At 51.0% G+C, this 18,898-nt stretch overlaps 1 protein-coding gene across 1 annotated transcript; it reads left to right on the top strand.

The window, feature by feature from the left end:
- Positions 1-1,509: 1,509 nt before the first annotated feature.
- Positions 1,510-17,319, top strand: PLA2G4C (phospholipase A2 group IVC). The gene is made up of 14 exons (XM_038767320.1): positions 1,510-1,526; positions 1,939-2,047; positions 3,269-3,411; positions 3,523-3,721; positions 4,191-4,311; positions 5,731-5,871; positions 6,296-6,349; positions 7,829-7,894; positions 9,367-9,474; positions 11,350-11,487; positions 13,616-13,711; positions 14,635-14,789; positions 15,008-15,200; positions 16,888-17,319. Exons 1-14 carry the CDS (start codon positions 1,510-1,512, stop codon positions 17,052-17,054), a joined length of 1,707 nt encoding a protein of 568 aa, XP_038623248.1. The 3' UTR covers positions 17,055-17,319.
- The last annotated feature ends 1,579 nt before the right edge of the window (positions 17,320-18,898 follow it).

The following is an 18,898-nucleotide window of genomic DNA, read 5'->3' as shown; positions in this document are numbered from 1 at the left end:
GACAGTGCTCTGCACACAGTAAGACCTTAGTAAATACCACTGATTGTGTGGGGGCCGCCTGCGGGCCAGCCCTGGCCTCCACACTGGGCTGGCAAGGTTTCCCTCTGTGGCGTGGGAGCCACTCCCACATCCCCTCCAGGGAGGCTATATAGGGTGACTTCTCCCAACACAGAGTTGGACTTGGACGGCAGCTCGGGGGATCAGAGCAGGGTTCTGGGATTATGAGGTAAGGAGAGATGGGGCTCAGCTTGGGGACCCCTGGTTTGTTGACTCCCCTGGTGTCCCACCCCCAAAACTGTCTGGGACTCTGATGATCTCCAGGGACCTGGGAAAGAGGGGGTCCAAACCAGGACTGGGGTACCCAGGGAGTCCCTCCCTCTCCCCTCCGATGACCTCACAGGAATTTAAAAAGGGCAGGCGGCTGACCCCCAGAGCCCGGGGAAGAGCTATCCTCCCTAGTTTGAGGTTCACTGGGTTAGGAAGTAGGCAGCTAGGTGGGGGTGGGCAGTAAGAAGGGTAGAGATGGGAAGGAGGATGGTGATAGCATAGAGGGGCTTGCAGGGGTGTTTGAGGAGGTGGGGGAAGCCAACTCCTCAGTTTCTCATCTGTCCCTAGGCCTCCATCCTTCCGGCAGTTCCAGGATTAGCAGACAAATCCGTGGCCTCCTGGAGAACACCCCGAGGTGACCCCGAAAAAGTTTGGAAGGGAGCAGAGCAGATGTGGCATCAGCGGATGTGGGCGCAGGGAGCAGGTTGGGCATTGGTAAGCATTTCCTGGTTTCGGGGAGGGATCAGCCAGGGGAACTGTGGTTTGGGGTGGGGGCCAGGCTGAGCCTACTCACTCAGCCCAAGGGGTCAGGTCATTTCTAGGAGACCTTGAACCCGGGGGGAGAAGTGGTGGGCTTATGAGGTTCTGAGGACCTGGGTCAGCTGAGTCCCCCAGGGGCTCCCAAGGGGCAGCCACACAGCCGCTGCTTCCAGCCATCTAGTTGCCCCTGCAGTCCCTCGGGCCTGGGACAGGTGGTCACATCCCCCCATTAACTGCTGGACATGATGGAGTTCTTTGTGGGAGGCCCAGGCCCAGGTCTGGATGAATCTCCCCCCAGGAAAGTGGGTCAGGAGGACGAATGCACTCATCTCCCCGGGATCGGCATTACCTTAGGAGAAGCAGTGTGGCCTAGTGGAAAGATCATGGCCCTGGGAGTCAGAGGACATGGGTTCTAATCTCATGTCTGCTGTGTGACACTGGGCAAGTCACTTCACTTCTCTAGGCCTCATTTACCTCATCTGTAAAATGGGAATTTAGATTGTGAGCCCCATGGAAACAGGGATCGGGTCTAACCTGATTAGCTTGTGTCTATCCCAGTGTTTAGAACAGTACTTGGCGCATAGTTAGCACTTAACAAGCACCGTAATAATAATTATTATTAGGTGCCACCAGCTCAGGGACAGAACAGCAGAACGGAGGCCCGCTCCTTTGGCAGGAAACACACTGCTGACTTCAGAGGAAATGGATCAAGTGAATAGGTAAGGAGGGGCCTGAGGTGGGGATAGGTGAGAGTGAGGCCAGACTCTGGCCTTATTGGGCCCAGAGGGTCCTGCTCTCCCTGGGAGGGTGGGGCATGGATGTCGGTAGGGGCTGCCCCAAAAGGCTCACAGCCAAGCAGGCAGCATTGGGCGATGCCCCTGGGGTGGCGTTCAGCCCAAGCCCCTGGACAAGCCCCACATTCGGGATTCCTTCCCTTCGCTCCATCTCTTCATCAGAGACCCATAGAGCTCCAGAGCTGGAGTGTTCCCTGAGAGGTCATCTGTTCCAGCCCCCTGCCTCAAAGCAGGGAAGTCATGCCAGGCTCACCCAAGGCTTGGGGTGGGGGCAGGTCTGCCTCACTCCGACTTCCTTTCCAGTTCCTTTTCAAACTGGTTGTCTCTGGCCCCCCAGGAGTCCAGAAATCCTGATTTTCCCAGCCATATCTGTGGGGGAAAGGGCAGCCACCAGGAGCCGCCAACGGGTGATCATGGAATGCCTGAAGAAGTGGGGCTGCAACTTGGTATGGAGGCTGGCATAAAAGCGGGATTCTGGGGCAGAGCCAAGTCAGGGCCAAATGCTGCCCCACCTCTTCCTTTTTCAGGTCCCGACTGGAAGGCACTGCCCTCAGAGAGGTCGGGGGTCCCGGCCAGAATGGGTGGGCAGGTGGGCTCGCCCAACCCTGGCACCGGGGGGATTTCCTGCCCCTCTTTGGCCCACTCACCTCCCACCACTCTGTTACTTATCTCCTTTTTCCCCATGGTTCCCGCTCATGGCTGCTTGTTTCCAAACAACCAACATAAAGGACCCCGGGAACTGGTCATTCACCCCTCTTAAAAGCGAAGCTGGACCCCCCCAGGGTTGTGGTTGACACCTGCCAGTCCTTTAGAAAGGGGCTCCTTGAAAAATGCCCAGGAAAAATCCAGTAGTAGTAGTAGTAGTTGTAGTAGTAGTAGTAGTAGTAGTTGGAGAAGCAGAGTGGCTCAGTGAAAAGAGCCCGGGCTTTAGAGTCAGAGGTCATGGGTTCAAATCCCAGCTCCACCACTTGTCAGCTGTGTGACTATGGGCAAGTCACTTCACTTCTCTGGGCCTCAGTTCCCTCATCTGTAAAATGGGGATGAAGACTTTGAGCCCCCCATGGGACAATCTGATCACCTTGTAACCTCCCTAGCACTTAGAACAGTGCTTTGCACATAGTAAGCACTTAATAAATGCTGTTATTATTATTATTAGTAGTAGTAGTAGCAGCAGTAGCAGCAGCCATGTTTATTGAGTGCACACATGACAGGCTACCACTCTCCTCACCTTCTTACTAAAATCCTATTTCCTCCAAGAGGTCTTCCTTAACTAACTCCTCATTTCCCCTACTCCCCGTCCCTTCCGTGTTGCTTATGTACTGGGTTTGTCCCCTTTAAGTGGTTGATAGTCACCTTACCCTCAGCCCCACAGCACTTACCTACTAATCTGTAATTTATTTTGTCTGTCTTCTCCTCTTGACTGTTAACACCCTGTGGGTAGGGAACGGGTTTACCAACTCTATTGTATTGTACTCTCCCAAGCACTTAGTACAGTGTTCTGCACATAGCAAACACTCATTAAATACCACTTATTGACTGATTTTCCCCCTCCCTCTTCTGTGGAGTTATCCCTGGGCCCAGAGCATACCCCCTTGCCCTGGCTTTAGGGTCATCGCCCCTGCATTCCCCTCATGGTCATTCCCCCTCCCCCCCAATCCTTCCCTCAGGACAAGATCCCAACCATCATGGTCCTGGGGTCTGGTGGGGGCACGCGGGCCTCCATCGCTTGCCAGGCCACCCTGACAGAACTCGCCCACCAAGGCCTGCTTGACTCCATCATGTACTTCTCTGGTGTTTCAGGCTCCACCTGGTAAGTATTCCTCAGCCCAAACCCCAGGTTCCTCAACTCCTCCTCTTTTTCCTCCTTCACCTCCATTCTCTGGTTAGGCTGGAGGCCCACAGCTCCCTCTGTACCCCCGAGGTGCATGTCCTCTCTCTATGCCCACGGAGACTGGTCCCAAGAACTGGAGAAGGCAGAGGCTGAGATGCGTTCGCGGATCACAGAGGGTTCCTGGGATCTTGATGTGGCCCTGGAGAAGGCTAAATGGGCCGCAGGCTTGGAGCGCTATTCTCTTACTGACTTCTGGGCCTACTTTGTGGTCTATGAGCAGACCAAGATGGTGAGTCCTTTTGGGGCTGCCCTGTGGGGGTGGGGGCCATGGCACCCGGTGACCCCTTCCCTGAAGCTGGGAAAACTCCTGGCAATGGCACCATAGGAAGGGGATGTAGACTCGGGATGCCACTGGGGAAAGGGGTCCAGGATTTCTGGATGCTGTGGACAGGGCCTCGGAGTGCCTTCTGGACACATCCCCAAACATCCTTGGAACAACAGAGCCCCAAGGGAAACAGCTGTGATGCCTCCTGTCCCTGATCATTTCCTCTTAGAGGAGGCTCCTGGATTCCTGAATCTTTGAGGGTGGAGAGGGGCTGGGGGCCGGTCAGGTGGGGACAGTCAGGTTGGGCCAGGAAGCTTGTGCTTTGCCATACTCTCACAGTGAGAACCTAGGAATTTCCTGATCCTTCTATCCTGGCCCTGGGGGCACCACTGCTACATTTCTGCTTTCTACCACCCCCACCTGACACCTCCAGTTGCAAGATGACCCTCTGACCAGCATCAAAGAACAGTCCGAGAAGGGGTTGGTGCCATACCCCATCTTCTCTGCAGTGGACAGACACTATCTGCAACAGTGGAAGAGGAAATTGGCCCCAGGTGAGGGAACTGAGGGACCCCTTTCCCGCCCAGGGCTGGGGAAGGGGTTGAGTTAGAAGACCTTGGGTGCCTACATCAGAGGAACTGCTTGGGACATCTGGGGAGCAGCGTTCGGAGGAGGGGACTGAATTTATATTTTCCCTAGGGGGGATGTTTTGTTCCAAGAGATGGGGCAATATGGCTGGGGGCGGGTCCTCAGTGGAGCGGGGTGGCCGGCAGGGCTCCCGTATTCCAGCCACCCCCAGAGTAGCCTGGCTTCAAAGGAGGAGACCACGTGCTGGGGGATGAAGCAGTTCAGCGATCTGGACTCTTCCTCTGTTTAATCCTCGGGGTTCAGTCCTGATTCCCCTCTTCCCCTCCAGCACACTGCAGCCCCGGGTGGCTTGCTAAGGGAAGGCCTGAGTGGAGCTGCAATACCGATGAGTTGTGCCCCATCCTCTCCACCCCAGCAGGGCCTGGTCAGAGAGCTGACTGCATCTCCCCACAGGAAGTGCAGCTTCCGGGGGCAGCTGGGTGGATAATAATAATAATAATAATGTTGGTACTTGTTAAGCGCTTACTATGTACCAAGCACTGTTCTAAGCACTGGGGGGATACAACTTAATCAAGGTTGTCCTACGTGGGGCTCACAGTCTTAATCCCCATTTTACAGATGAGGGAACTGAGGCCCAGAGAAGTTAAGTGACTTGCCCTAAGTCACACAGCTGACAAGTGGCGGAGCCGGGATTAGAACCCGTGACCTCTGACTCCCGAGCCCAGGCTCTTTCCACTGAGCCACGCTGCTTCTCACAAGGAGAAGCATGGATGGAGGCAGTGCCCAAGCAGGCCCAGAACTACAGTTGCGACTCGCAAGCAACATGGCCTAATGGTTAGAATATGGGCTTGGGAGTCTGAGGGACATGGGTTCTAGTGCCGACTCCACCGCTTGTGTGCTGTGTGACCTTGGGCAAGTCACTTCCCTTCTCTGTGACTCAGTTACCTCATCCGTAAAATGGGGATTAAGATTGTGAACCCCATATGGGCTGTGTCCAACCTGATTACCTTGTATCTACCCCAGTGATTAGAACAGTGTCTGGCACATAGTAAGCACTTGACAAATACCATAAAAAACAAACAAACTGGAGGGCACTAGCCGCTGATTCGGGTTCCCGTGTAGATCAAGTTACTTCCAGAGCTGAGGACAGGATGGACAGGCCCAGGTGACTGGGCCCATGAGCCTGGACCTAGCTCCCGGAACTCCCAAGCCTGGCCTATGTCGCTTCGAGAGCCTCTGATTAGCCAAGCAGATTTGGCCGGACTCACACTGACCCAGACCTCAGGGCAGTTATGGTGAATGGCCAGCTTACTGGCCTCCGCCCCTGCCACTCTGGGTGGGTGTCCGCCGTGCTGATGCTCCTTTAGGTCTCTCTTCCCTCCCAGACGCCTGGTTCGAGTTCACCGTGCACACGGCTGGATTCCCCGCCCACGGAGCCTATGTCACCACCAACCATTTTGGCTGCAGATTTAAGGCCAGGGAGTTGGAGTCAAAGAAACCTGAGCGTGAACTGTCCTACCTGAGAGGTAGAGGAAGGATGGGGTCCCCAGGTGGCCATGGCGGGGGGGAGTGGGGGTAATGTCTTCCTCTGCTTCCTTTCCCCCTCGCCTCCCCCAGCTTCCTCAGGCAACTCATCTTAGCACCCCCACGCCAGCATTGCTAATTGGTGTTCAATTTGGACCGAAACTCAGAGGGTCTTTTCAGTTGGACCGCAACCCCGGGCAGAGGGTTAGTAAAAGGCTTCCAGGAGAGGGGGCTGAGACTGTAATATTTCCTAGCTGAGGTCTGGGGGTCTCTGTCCCCCTCCTGACCTTTTGGGGAAGATGCAAGAACGAATGAACTGGCCTTCATAAAGTGTTCTGAGATCCCCAGACGGTCACCCCGAAGGGAGGCTGAGACCTGCCCAGTCTGCTTCTCATTCCTTGGTGCCTCTCTTCCTATTCTTCCCAGGCCTCTGCGGCAGTGCTCTTGGGGACTTCCAGACCATAATGGACATCATCTCAGGTACACTTGGGGGGCTACCAGGAGGAATGAGGGTACTGCCCGGGAGAGGGGTGTCCTTCTTGGGGGTTCTAGAAAGAATTAAGCTTCCCTCAGCTCTTAAAAACTCCCCACCTCTCAACCCTAACCCAAACCCCCACTTTTGATGACTCAAAGGCAGCGGGTGGCAGAGGCAGAGCCGAGGCCATGCCACTCCAGCTCAATCCCAGGTGCCACACCCCCGGTCAGGGTGTCTGCAGGAGAAGCAGTGTGGCCTAGTGGAAACAGCACGGGCCTGAGAGTCTGAGGACCTGGCTCCCCCACTTGTCTGCCAGTTGCTCTTGAGCAAGTCGCTTGACTTCTGCAGAGAAGCAGCATGGCTCAGTGGAAAGAGCATGGGCTTTGGAGTCAGAGGTCAGGGGTTCAAATCCTGGCCCCGCCACTTGTCAGTTGTGTGACTTTGGGCAAGTCACTTAACTTCTCTGTGCCTCAGTTACCTCTTCTGGAAAATGGGGATTAAGACTGTGAGCCCCCCATGGGACAGTCTGATCACCTTGTAACCTCCCCAGTGCTTAGAACAGTGCTTTGCACATAATAAGTGCTTAATAAATGCCATTATTATTATTATTATTATTCTCCATTCCTCAGTTCCCTCATCTGTAAAATGAGGATTAATACCATGAGCCATAAATGGAGCATGGACTGTGTCCAACCTGATTAGCTTGAATCTACCCAAGCACTTAGTATAGTGCCTGGCACATAGTAAGTGCTTAACAAATACCAGTTTTAAAAAATCACTTTAAGAAAACCACTCCAGCCTAGGTCCAGCTGGTGATGGGTAGAACTTTCTCCTCCTAACCACTGCTCACCCTGGCAAGGGGCCAGAAAAGTCACCCCGTGTTCCAGAGATCCCAGTGTGGTCCTCACTGCCGTGGTTATGATCTTTAGGCTGGCAGCATGGTCTTAGAACCAAAGGACCCCTCTACCCTATCACGCAGACAACTGCTCAATCTCTTTGGACCAAAGGCCTACACTGTGCCACTATCCAGTGGGTGACCCAAAAATTGTACCCATTGGGTACAGTCTTAATCCCCATTTTACAGATGAGGTAACTGAGGCACAGAGAATCAATCAATCAATCAATCAATCGTATTTATTGAGCGCTTACTATGTGCAGAGCACTGTAGTAAGTGCTTGGGAAGCACAAATTGGCAACATATAGAGACAGTCCCTACCCAACAGTGGGCTCACAGTCTAAAAGGTGGAGACAGAGAACAAAACCAAACATACTAGAGAAGTTAAGTGACTTGCCCAAAGTCACACAGCTGACAATTGGTGGAGCAGGGATTTGAACCCATGACCTCTGACTCCAAAGCCCATGCTCTTTCCACTGAGCCACGCTGCTTCTCCCCTGTTAGTGAGGATTTTTTATTCCCTCCTCCTGAGACCCTTCAGGACCCTCCCCTTCCCTGGCAGCTGTCAGAGCTCTTTTCCTCTTTGCAGATGCGATCAAGAACCTGCTTGTAAGTAGGAGGGTTCAAGATAAAGTGTTCAGAGTGATGTCAGAAGGTAAGATCACAAGGAACCCTGATGGCCTAGTGGAGACAGTCTCTTTCCAGCGATGTCCCTTGGCTTCTGGGGATTGGTGAAACACTTCAAGATGCCCCTGCTTGGGACCGTTTTCCCTCTCAGAACAGTGTGGACTACCGGAAAGCCACCAGGCTTTGGCCATGTTCCTCAACTGCACTGGAATTTGCTGTTTTCCATTCTTTTGCCCCTGGGGTAGCCATATGTCTAGTTTTCCACCAGACAGAGAAATTTCCAACAGGTCTGTCCCCTGTCTGGCACTGGAAAACTTTATGTTTGGTACCCTCTCTCTACTACTAACTACTCAGCTATTAGGGCCAAATCCCATAACCCAGAAGAGATGTCCATGTACTCAGGGATTTGGGAGGGGAATGTAGGCTCTGGTCCGAGTTGGGAGGGGGTTCAGGGGTCCCCCAGAATAAACACCCTAGATTTGGGCAGCCTTGGAGGGACTTCTACAGGACGAAATACATGTCAGCATTGCATGATGTCACCTGCCTGTTGTTACATATATGATAACTTGAGAAGCAGCGTGGCTCAGTGGAAAGAGCAAAGGCTTTGGAGTCAGAGGTCGTGGGTTCAAATTCTGACTCCGCCACTTGTCAGCTGTGTGACTTTGGGCAAGTCACTTCACTTCTCTGGGCCTCAGTGACCTCATCTGTAAAATGGGGATGAACACTGTGAACCCCATGTGGGACAACCTGGTCACCTTGTAACCTCCCCAGCGCTTAGAACAGTGCTTTGCACATAGTAAACGCTTAATAAATGCCATTATTATTATTATTATTATTATTATTATTATTATTATTATGTGTAGCCCTATGTCCAGGATCTAGAAGGGCAGTAGTAAATGCCTTTCCTTTAATGCATCCCAATTGTAAACCCTGTAGAGGGTGACCAAAGATAAAATTCCAAAATAAATCCAGCCCTTAGGATCTCTGATGCCTCCTTTGCTCCCTTTGGGCTTCTCCTCACCTGCAGAATCCCAGATTTGTTTTTCCAGACGCATCACCAGCGTCTGGAGAAGCAGCGTGGCTCAGTGGAAAGAGCGCGGGCTTGGGAGTCAGAGGTCATGGGCTCTAATCCCGTCTCCGCCACTTATCAGCTGTGTGACTTTGGGCAAGTCACTTCACTTCTCTGTGCCTCAGTTTCCTCATCTGTAAAATGGGGATTAAGACTGTGAGCCCCACGTGGGGCAACCTAATTCCCTTGTATTCCCTCCAGCGCTTACAACAGTGCTTGGCAGAAAGTAAGCGCTTAACAAATACCAACATTATTATTATTATTATTACTATTATTATTATCACCATGGTGGCACTCTGCTCCCCCTGTTGGTCGCCTGTGGGAGTAGCACTAAGCTGGGGGCTTCTGCCCGCCCCTGCTGCAGTCCCACTCTACTCCAGAAGAGGGGGTTCTTCTCCAATTCCATGGGTCGACTTCGTCTTTCCCTGCAGGGCATCACTGTGAAAAGATTCTCCTGGACTTGCTCAGCTTGGAGATTGCCTACTTGGGGGGCAAAGACTGCCTCCTGCTTCTGAACGGCCTGAGAGACAGCCTGAATGGTAAAGGCAATCATATTTATTGAGCGCTTACTGTGCGCAGAGCACTGTACTAAGCACTTGGGCGGGTACACTATAACAGAGTTGGTAGAAGGGAGGATTCCAGTCCCTCTCCCCTCTCCCTCCTCCCCCTTCTTCTCCTCCTACTCCTCTTCATCCTCTTCCTCTTCCTCCTCCTTCTCCTTCTCCTCCTCCTCCTTTTCTGCCTCCTCCTCCTCCCCCTCCTCCTTCTTCTTCCTCTTCCTCTCCTCCTTCTCCTCCTCCACTTCCTCCTCCTGCTTTTTCTTCTTCTTCTTCTTGAATGAATGAATGATGGCATTTGTTAAGCGCTTACTATGTGCAAAGCACTGGTCTAAGCGCTGGGGAGGATACAAGGTGACCAGGTTGTCCCAAGTGGGGCTCACAGTCTTAATCCCCATTTTACAGGTGAGGGAACTGAGGCACAGGGAAGTTAAGTGACTTGCCCAAAGTCACACAGCTGACAATTGGTGGAGCTGGAATTTGAACCCATGACCTCTGACTCCAAAGCCCGGGCTCTTTCCACTGAGCCACGCTGCTGCTGTACTAAGCGCTTGGGAGGGTACACTATAACAGAGTTGGTAGAAGGGAGGATTCCAGTCCCTTTCCCTCCTCCTCCTCCCCCTTCTTCTCCTCCCACTCCTCTTCATCCTCTTCCTCCTCCTCCTCCTTCACCACCTCCTCCTCCTTTTCTGCCTTCTCCTCCTCCTCCTCCTCCTCCTTCTTCTTCTTCTTCTTCTTCTTCTTCTTCTTCTTCTTTTTCTTCTTCTTCTTCTTCTTCTTCTTCTTCTTCTTCTTCTTCTTCATCATCTTCTTCTTCTTCTTCTTCTCCTCCTCCTCCTCATTCTTTTCCTTCCCCCCTTCTTCTTCCTCCTTCTTTAAAGCCTACCCTATTCACTAGCTCACCCATTCTCCTCATGCCACATCTGTAGTTGGTTGGTGTCTGTTGGAAACCAGAACTGGGTTGATTTTCGGGTTTTCGTGTTGGGGGCCTCTAAGGTGAGGGGTCCCCCCTAACTTTTGACCCTAATAGTAATGGTGGTAGCAGTAGTAGTAGTAGTAATAATTGAGCCCACCCGGGTTCTGCAGCATTTAAGTCCATATCCTTATATTCTGCCAAACCCCTTACTGTAATTTGCAGCATAGCATAGTGGATAGAGCATGGGTTCTATAGTCAGAAGGTCGTGGGTTCTAATTCCGGCTTCACCACTTGTCTGCTGTGTGCTCTTGGGCAAGTCACTTCACTTCTCTGGGCCTCAGTTACCTCATCTGTAAAATGGGGATTAAGACTGTGAGCCCTGTGTGGGACAGGGTCTGTGTCTAAACAGATTTGCTTGTATGCGCCCCGGTGCTTAATACAATGCCTGGCACATAGCACTTAAAAATATCACTATTATTATTATTATTATTATTAGGCTGTAAATTCCTTGAGGGCAGAGATCAGGACTTACCAACCCTACTGTATTGTGCTCTCCCAACTGCTTAGTATAGTGCTTTGCCCACAGTAAGTGATCAATAAATACAGTTGTTTGATTGATTCCAATGTGCTGTACTAAGCTCTTGGGAGACAAAAGAAAAACCCAAGACAGGGACCCTGCCCACTAGGAGCTTACAGTCTAATAGAACAGCCTGGTTTGGCCCTGGAACTGAGCTCATCCTCCTGAGGTCCCCTGTGCTCAGCTCCTGCCAATTTCCTTAGTTATCCAGACCTGCCTCCATCCCTTCTCCTTCCCTCTTTGCCCCTGCACCCCCCACAGACCTTGGGGATGGCTGGCCCCTTTCTACCCCCTCCTCCATTGCCCCCACCTCCTCCCCACAGGGGGGGTCCAGAGAACTAAGTGGTCTCTGACTCTGGGACAGTTTCGCTGACCTTTAAGGAGGCCTATAAGTCAGCTGAGGTGACAATCCAGGAGTGGGACAGAATGTCCTTGGAGGATAAGAAGAGACTTCTTTCTCAGCTGGTGGAGAAGATTTTTGAGCTGCCCCTCGTGGAAACAAGTAAGTCCTCTTTGCCTCCTTTCCCTATAGACCTGATCCCAGAGATCTCTGGGTTGTGAATGACTGGACACGCAAGAACCATGTTATGAAACTATGTTACCCCAAGCTTACTGGGGGGGTAAGAGGGCAGGGCAGAAATGGCCCCAAATGAGAATAGAGTTTTATCGCTAACAAGTTCAAAAATTGAACTCAACTTAATGTGCTCTGTTCCCTGTGGTAGAAATAGAAGGTATGGAATTTATTGAGATTCAGCTGTGTGCAGAGCACTGTACTAAACAGTTGGGGGAATCTAACGGAAGTAAAATCCACGATCCGTGCCAACAAGAGAAGCAGCATGGCTTAGTGGAAAGAGCACAGGGCTGGGATTCAGACAGCCTGCGCTATAGTCCCGATTTTGCTATTTGTCTGCTGTGTGACCTTGGGAAAGTCACTTAAATCCTCTGTGTCTCAGTTACCTCATCTGTAAAATGGGATTAAACAATCCATCTTATTTATTGAGTGCTTACTGTGTGCAGGACACTGTACTAAGCACTTTGGAGAGTACAGCATAACAATCTAACAGACACATTCCCTGCCCATGAGCTTTAAGACTGTGGGGCCCATGTGAGACAGGGACTGGGTCCAACCTGATTATCTTTTATCTACCCCACTGCTCAGTCAAGTGTCTGACACCTAGAAAGCGCTTAACATTAAAAAACAAAAACGGATCTTACTCTTTAATGAGGGCTTGTCAGACAACATTACTTTCAAATAGTGGAACAAAAGGAATGAGAATCAGATAGGGAATAGACTGAATATTTCAGGATGAAATATTAGAATAGTCACATATACAATTGAATATACATGTGCACATAAGAGTTGAAGATGTAGGCCTACATTTGTTTGTTCAAGCAGTTATTTGTTCAGCAGTTTCTTCCTGGTACTGTTTCCTGCCCTGCTGTTGGTCCAGTGGAAGGAGAAGCGCTCTGGGAATCAGGACATCTGGGTTTTAGCCCCGGCCCTGCCTGCTGGGGTTCTGCCATCAGTGGTGGAGGGTTCTGACCTAAGAAATAGTAATAATAATAATAATAATAGCATTTGTTAAGCGCTTACTATATGCCGAGCACTGTTCTAAATCCCTAGGGCGTTCTGCGAGGTGGACAGGCCCAGCAGAAATCCTGAAAATAACTGGCTAATGTGAGTGGCAAAGACCAGAGCAACCACCTACTGGGCGATGGAGATGTTCCGGCACAAGGCTGAAACTATTTTGTGGCTAATTTGGCCATCAGCGGACCCTGCTAGCAAAAGTCCCTTTTGTGCACATCACGATGTGCTGACCCCATGTCAGTCTACTTGCTCACCACATTCTATGAGCCAACGACAATAATAATAACAATTGGGGCATTTATTAAGTACTTCATCATCATCATCAATCGTATTTATTGAGCGCTTACTATGTGCAGAGCACTGTACTAAGCGCTTGGGAAGTACAAATTGGCAGCATATAGAGACAGTCCCTACCCAACAGTGGGCTCATGCTGAGCACTGCGCTAAGCGCTGGGGTAGACACAGGACAGTCAGATTGGAAACATGACAGGTAGGGATGAGAGTGTGAATGTCAGCATGGTTCAGTGGAAAGATCACGGGCTTGGGAGCCAGAGGTCATGGGTTCTAATTCCAGCTCCACTACATGACTGCTGTGTGACCTTGGGCAAGTCACTTAACTTCTCTGAGCCTCAATTACCTCATCTGTAAAGTGGGGATGAAGACTGTGAGCCCCACGTGGGACAACCTGATCACCTTGTATCCCTCCCCAGCTCTTAGAACTTGGCACATAGTAAGTGCTTAACAAATGCCATCATTAATTAAATTAATTAAGTCACTGGCATTGGAACCAATCCCTCCTCTCAAGTTCTTAGTCCTGCCAGACTCATGACTGAATCCCGAGTACTCCACACTCAGTTAATATCACTGATTGACAGACTGATGATACAATCCCAGGGTCCCCCAGCCTCAGCCCCTCTAGCAGATCTGGCGGTGCTATGTTGTGCAGAAACACAGAAACAGTTGTTGTTTTGACTGTCTTAAACCAGAAAACATACCCAGGCACAAGCTCAGCAGAGCTGATGTCATGTTTTGCCTTCCCCAGGCTATGAAGCCTCTTTCTTCTCCTTCCTGAGAAAAACCTTGCGGTGCCTCCTCAACTGGGACTGGGGAAGCACCAATAACTTCCTGTATAAGTTGGGTAAGAAGCTTCCTGTGAGGGTTAACGACCCTGGGGGAGAGCCTAGAACTGGAGGAGGTGATAAGATTGACTGTGTGGGGGCCTCACCTGTCTCCAGCTCCAGACCCTTCCTGGCTGGTGAAGGAGACTCTGGGGGCCTGCCAGGGTTGTCATTCATTCATTCATTCATTCATTCTTTCTTTCAGTCGTATTTATTGAGCACTTACTGTGTGCAGAGCAGTGTAGTAAGCACTTAGGAAAGTATAATACAATTAACAGTGACATTGCCTGCCCACAATGAGTTCACAGTTTAGAGTGGAGGAGACAGACATCAGTACAAATAAATAAAATTACAGATATGTATGTAAGTGCTTTGGATATGGGGGGAGAGAGCAAAGAGAGCAAGTCAGGGTGACACAGAAGAAAGTGGGAGGTGAGGAAAAGTGGGGCTTAGTCTGGGAAGGGCTCTTGGAGGAGATGGGCCTTCAATAAAGCTTTGAAAGTGGGGAGAGTCATTGTCCGTCAGATTTGAGGAGGGAGGGCGTTCCAGACCAGAGGCAAGATGTGGGCCAGGGGTGAGTGGCGAGACAGGTGAGATCGAGGCATGGTGAGGTTAGCACTAGAGAAGCAAAGTGTGCAGGCTGGGTTGTAGAAGGAGAGAAGTGAGGTGAGGCAGGAGGGGGCAAGGTGATGGAGGGCTTTAAAGCCAATGGTGAGGAGTTTTTGTTTGATACAGAGGTGGATGGGCAACCACTGAAGTCTTTTGAGGAATGGGGTGACATGTCCTGAACGTTTTTATAGAAAAATGATCCAGGCACCCAAGGCAGAGAGGAGTCGTGAGTGGCCCCCCGAGACTAACCAAAGTCCCAAGGGTGGATCCAGGGGGGATAGGGGTGGGTAGAGCGAGGACTGGCACTCATCAGGTCCCACTTGCGGGTCCTCAGATGACATCAATGCTCCAGAGGTGACCGAGCGCAAAGTCCTCCACCTGGTGGATGCTGGCCTGGCCTTAAACAGCGCATATCCCCTGGCCCTCCACCCCGCCAGGCACGTGGATCTGATCCTGTCCTTTGACTTCAGCTCTGGGGATCCTTTTGAGGTATTAGGGGAAGAGCCCACCCCGGGACAAGGGGATGAGGGGGGGCAGCACTGGCTCACCCTGGCTAGGGGGTGGCACCATCCTCCAAGCGGGTCTGGAACCAGGAAAGAAATGTGGCCTTGTGAAAAAAGCCTGGGCCTGGGACTCAGGATTCGGGCAAACTTCCAGTTGCCTCCTGAGGGCTGATGGGTAACTGGATCCCCTTGGTCTTCCTGCAGACCATCAAGGTCGCTTCGGACTACTGCCAAGCCAACGGCATCCCTTTCCCCCCTGTGAACAAGGCAGAGCTCGACAGAGACGCCAAGGAGCCATCCGACTGCTATGTCTTCCAGGGTGGAGAGAGGGAACAGGCCCCAATTGTCATGCATTTCCCGCTTTTCAACAGAAACAACTGCGGAGGTGGAGCAGAGGGCCGGGAAATGGGGGTGGGAGATCCGGGGGGAAGAGAGCTTTGTGGGGGGAGGAGGGAAACTGAAGGGTGTGAGACTAGGGGGTGGGAAACTGGAGGGGTCGGAGATTGGATGGGAAGACTGGAGGGTGTGGGTTTGGGGAGGGGTCAGAGATTGGGATGTGGGAGACAATGGGGACATGGAAGGGGAGGTGGGAGACTGGGGGAGCAGGGGACTGAAGAGGTAGGAGATTGGAAGAGGGGGAGATTGGAGGGCAGGTATTGGCTGAGCCCCTCAGCTCTCTTCCCTTGGCTTTACCTCGCTCCTCTCCCATTATGACCCAGCTCTCACATTTTGCTCCTCTAACAAGCATCCCACTCACTCTGCCTCAGTTTTGTCTCTCTCACCTGTGACTCCTTGCCCACATCCTCCCTCTAGAACTCCCTTTCCCTTCATGTCCAAGAGACCACAACTCTCCCCATCTTCAAAGTCCTGCTAAAATCACATCTTCTCCAAGAAGCTTATTCTGACTAATAATAATAATAATTATTATTATTATGCTACTTGTTAAGCACTTACTGGTGCCAAGCACTGTTCTAAACCCTAAGGTAGATACAAGTAATCAGACTGGACTTCTCATCTCCCCACCCAATTTGCTCTCCCTTCTCCATCGGCTATGTAAGTGGGCTGGTATCCCTTAAGCACTTTGTTACTCACCCCATCCCCACGGCACTTATATACATTACCTTTTATCCTGCCACTTCCCCTATTTGAAATTGATTTCGATGTCTGTTTCCTCCACTAAATTGTAAGATCCTTGTGGGTGGGAATTGTGCTTACTTACTCTTTTGTACTCTCCCAAGTGCTTAGTGCAGTGTTAAATCAATACATTTGATTGATGGGTACTATGCTATGTGCTTGGAAGTTACAACAGAAGCCAAATACCAGTGTCCTGCCCTCAAGGATTTTAATACTGTAATGGGAAGTCAGACAAGCAGGAATTGGAACTGAGGGCCTGAAGGGTCAGAGACATGGTGTATGTGGGTTCCTTGCCCACCATGGCCAATGGAGACTTAGTTTAGGGGCCACGAGGTTTACCCCGGGACTTTTTCTCATACTTGTCTCTGTCTTTCTGTCTGTCCATGGCTGTGACTGTGGATCTGTCTGTCTCTGGCCTTGGATCTTGCCTGCCTGTGGCTATGTGTCTGTCCTTGGCTGTATGTCTCTCCCTGGTGATGGGTCTCTCTATTTGTCCATGGTGATGGGGCTGTCTGTCTGTGACTGTCTGTCTGTCTGTCTGTGGTGGTGGTGCCATCTGTCCATGGTTGTGTGTCCATCTATGACTGTGTGTTTGCCTGTGGTGGTGGGGCTTCTGACCATGGTTGTATGTTTGTCTGTCTGTGATGATGGTATTGCCTGTCTGTAGCCGGGTGTCTGCTCGTGGCTGTGTGTCTCTCTGTGGTTGCGTGCTTGTCTGGCTGTCCGTGGTTGTGTGTCCACCTGTGGTGGTGGGTCTGTCCCCTGTCCATGGTGATGGTGCTGTCTGTCCATGGCTTTATGTCCTTCAATGGCTGCATGTCTCTCCCTGGTTGTGTGTCTTCCTGTCTGTCTGTGGTGGGGGGCCTGTCTGTCTCTCGGTGGTGGGGGGCTTTCTATCCGTGGCTGTCTGTCGGTCAACGGCCATGGGTCTGTCTCTGATTGAATCCCAGCTGACATAGAGCAGTGGCATAAGAGATATCCCACATTCCGCATTTCCGGCTACAGCAAGGATGATTTCGACAAGCTGGTGCACGTGGCGAAAATGAATGTCCGGCACCAAGCGGCGACGATTGTGGAGAAGATCAAGGAGCTGGGTCGTTGTGCCTCCCACGTGTAGGGGGGCTGGGAATGGTGGGACCCTCGAAACCCTCAGGAGATCCACCAAGCTGCTTCTAAAAGTGAGGATTGCTTAGAGAACCTATCGCTCGGGGTCGTGTCCCCACCCTGAGACCCAGGGTCTTCCAACATACCCTGGATCCTTTGGCGGGGAGGAGGTGCCTCCAATATCTCCCCTACCTCCCATCCTCGTTAGGAATGCCTCCCAGAATTCCTTGTCCCTAGATTCCTCCTCCTCTCTGATTCCCTGAGAACAACTCCTCCCTTGCCCATCTTTCCACCTCGCCTACCATAGTTAATTACAATGCTAATTAAGTGCTTACTTTATGCCAAGCATTATGCTGAGAGCTAGAGTAGACAGAAGAAAATCAGACCAGACATCCTCCTCCTCCCATTCAGGGCCCACAATCTGAGGGAGGGAGAGCAGGTATTCCTATTTAACAGAGGAGGAAACTGAGGTCCAGAGAGGATAAGTGACTTGCCCAAGGCCAATGTTGGGACCAGAATTTGGGTCTCCTGCCTTTCAGTCCCATGTTCATTTCACAGGACTGTGAGAGGCTAACTCAGATAGAGTCCCCCCAAGTGCACTTTCAAGATTATTATCAGAGAATCCTTAGGTGATGGGGAAACAATCAATACTCTGCTTGCTTGCTGACAATTTTCAATAAAAATGTCCCCACTCCCCCACACCATATGGGTGAAATTTGTTGTTTTTCAATTTATTTTTCTTCCTTCTATTTTCCCTCAGCCCAGGCTGTTTGTTTGTAGGGAACATGCTTACCAACTCTGTTAAATTATACTCTCCCAAGGGCTTAGTACAGTGCTCTGCTCAGAGTAAGTGCTCAATAAATGCAATTGATTGATTGATTGATTGGAGGCCTGCTCCCCAGAAAGGGAAAGATAGGATCCCCAAAGGCTAGGGAGGAGAACAGCAAGGATCATTAGAAATCTGGACCCTTAGGAGGGAAAAATCTCCACACCTCTTCATGCCTATTTCTCAGATGGGGAACCAAAGAGTGAGCAACTCAGTTCAGGGCCCAAATGAGTGAGTGGCATCGGGGGGATTCAAACTTGCCTCTCCTTGCCCCTATCCAGGCTTCAGTTCACCCTTGCTCAGGAGGGCTTGGAGGGTCCCTGACCTGGATAAATCCCGGATATGACCTGGATAAGAACTTCAAGGGCAATCACCATGTCCACTTGGCTTCTTCCACTCTAGTATGGTACAGACTGAATCACTTGAGGGAGAAACTAGGGGCTTTAGTTGGGGAATGCATCACCATACAGGTGCGTGTCAAGGCTCACACTGTTCCCCCAAGCACTCGTCTTCATCAGTCAACTAATAAATTGAATTTATTGATGGCTTACTGTGAGCAGGGCACTGTACTAAGTGCTTGGGAGAGTACCACAATACAATATAATAGAGAAGCAGCATGGCTCAGTGGAAAGAGCCCGGGCTTGGGAGCCAGAGGTCATGAGTTCTAAACCTGACTCCGCCACTTGTCAGTTGTGTGACTTTGGGCAAGTCACTTAACTTCTCTGGGCCTCAGTTACCTCATCTGTAAAGTGGGGATTAAGACTGGGAGCTCCACGTGGGACAACCTTGATTACCTTATATCCCTCCCAGCACTTAGAACAGTGCTTTGCACATAGTAAGTGCTTAACAGATACCATCATCATCATTATTATTATTATTATTATTGTTATGACAGACACATTCCCGGCTCACAACGAGCTTACAGTCTTAAGGGGGAGAGAGGCATTAATATAAATCAACAAATTATGAATATGTACATAAATACTGTGGGGCTAGGGAGAAGGTAGTAAATAAAGGGAGTAAATCAGGGC

This window comes from Tachyglossus aculeatus, chromosome 26 (genome assembly GCF_015852505.1).
Source record: "Tachyglossus aculeatus isolate mTacAcu1 chromosome 26, mTacAcu1.pri, whole genome shotgun sequence".
NCBI classification, from domain to species: Eukaryota; Metazoa; Chordata; class Mammalia; order Monotremata; family Tachyglossidae; genus Tachyglossus; species Tachyglossus aculeatus.
Note: the sequence above shows the minus strand (reverse complement) of the source record. Positions and strands in the feature narration are given on the sequence as shown.

Excerpts from the sequence above, each read along its gene's own strand:
- PLA2G4C (XM_038767320.1), top strand. Across the intron at positions 3,722-4,190 it reads TCTATGAGCAGACCAAGATG|TTGCAAGATGACCCTCTGAC; the intron begins GTGAGTCCTTTT and ends TGACACCTCCAG. Across the intron at positions 6,350-7,828 it reads CATAATGGACATCATCTCAG|ATGCGATCAAGAACCTGCTT; the intron begins GTACACTTGGGG and ends TCCTCTTTGCAG.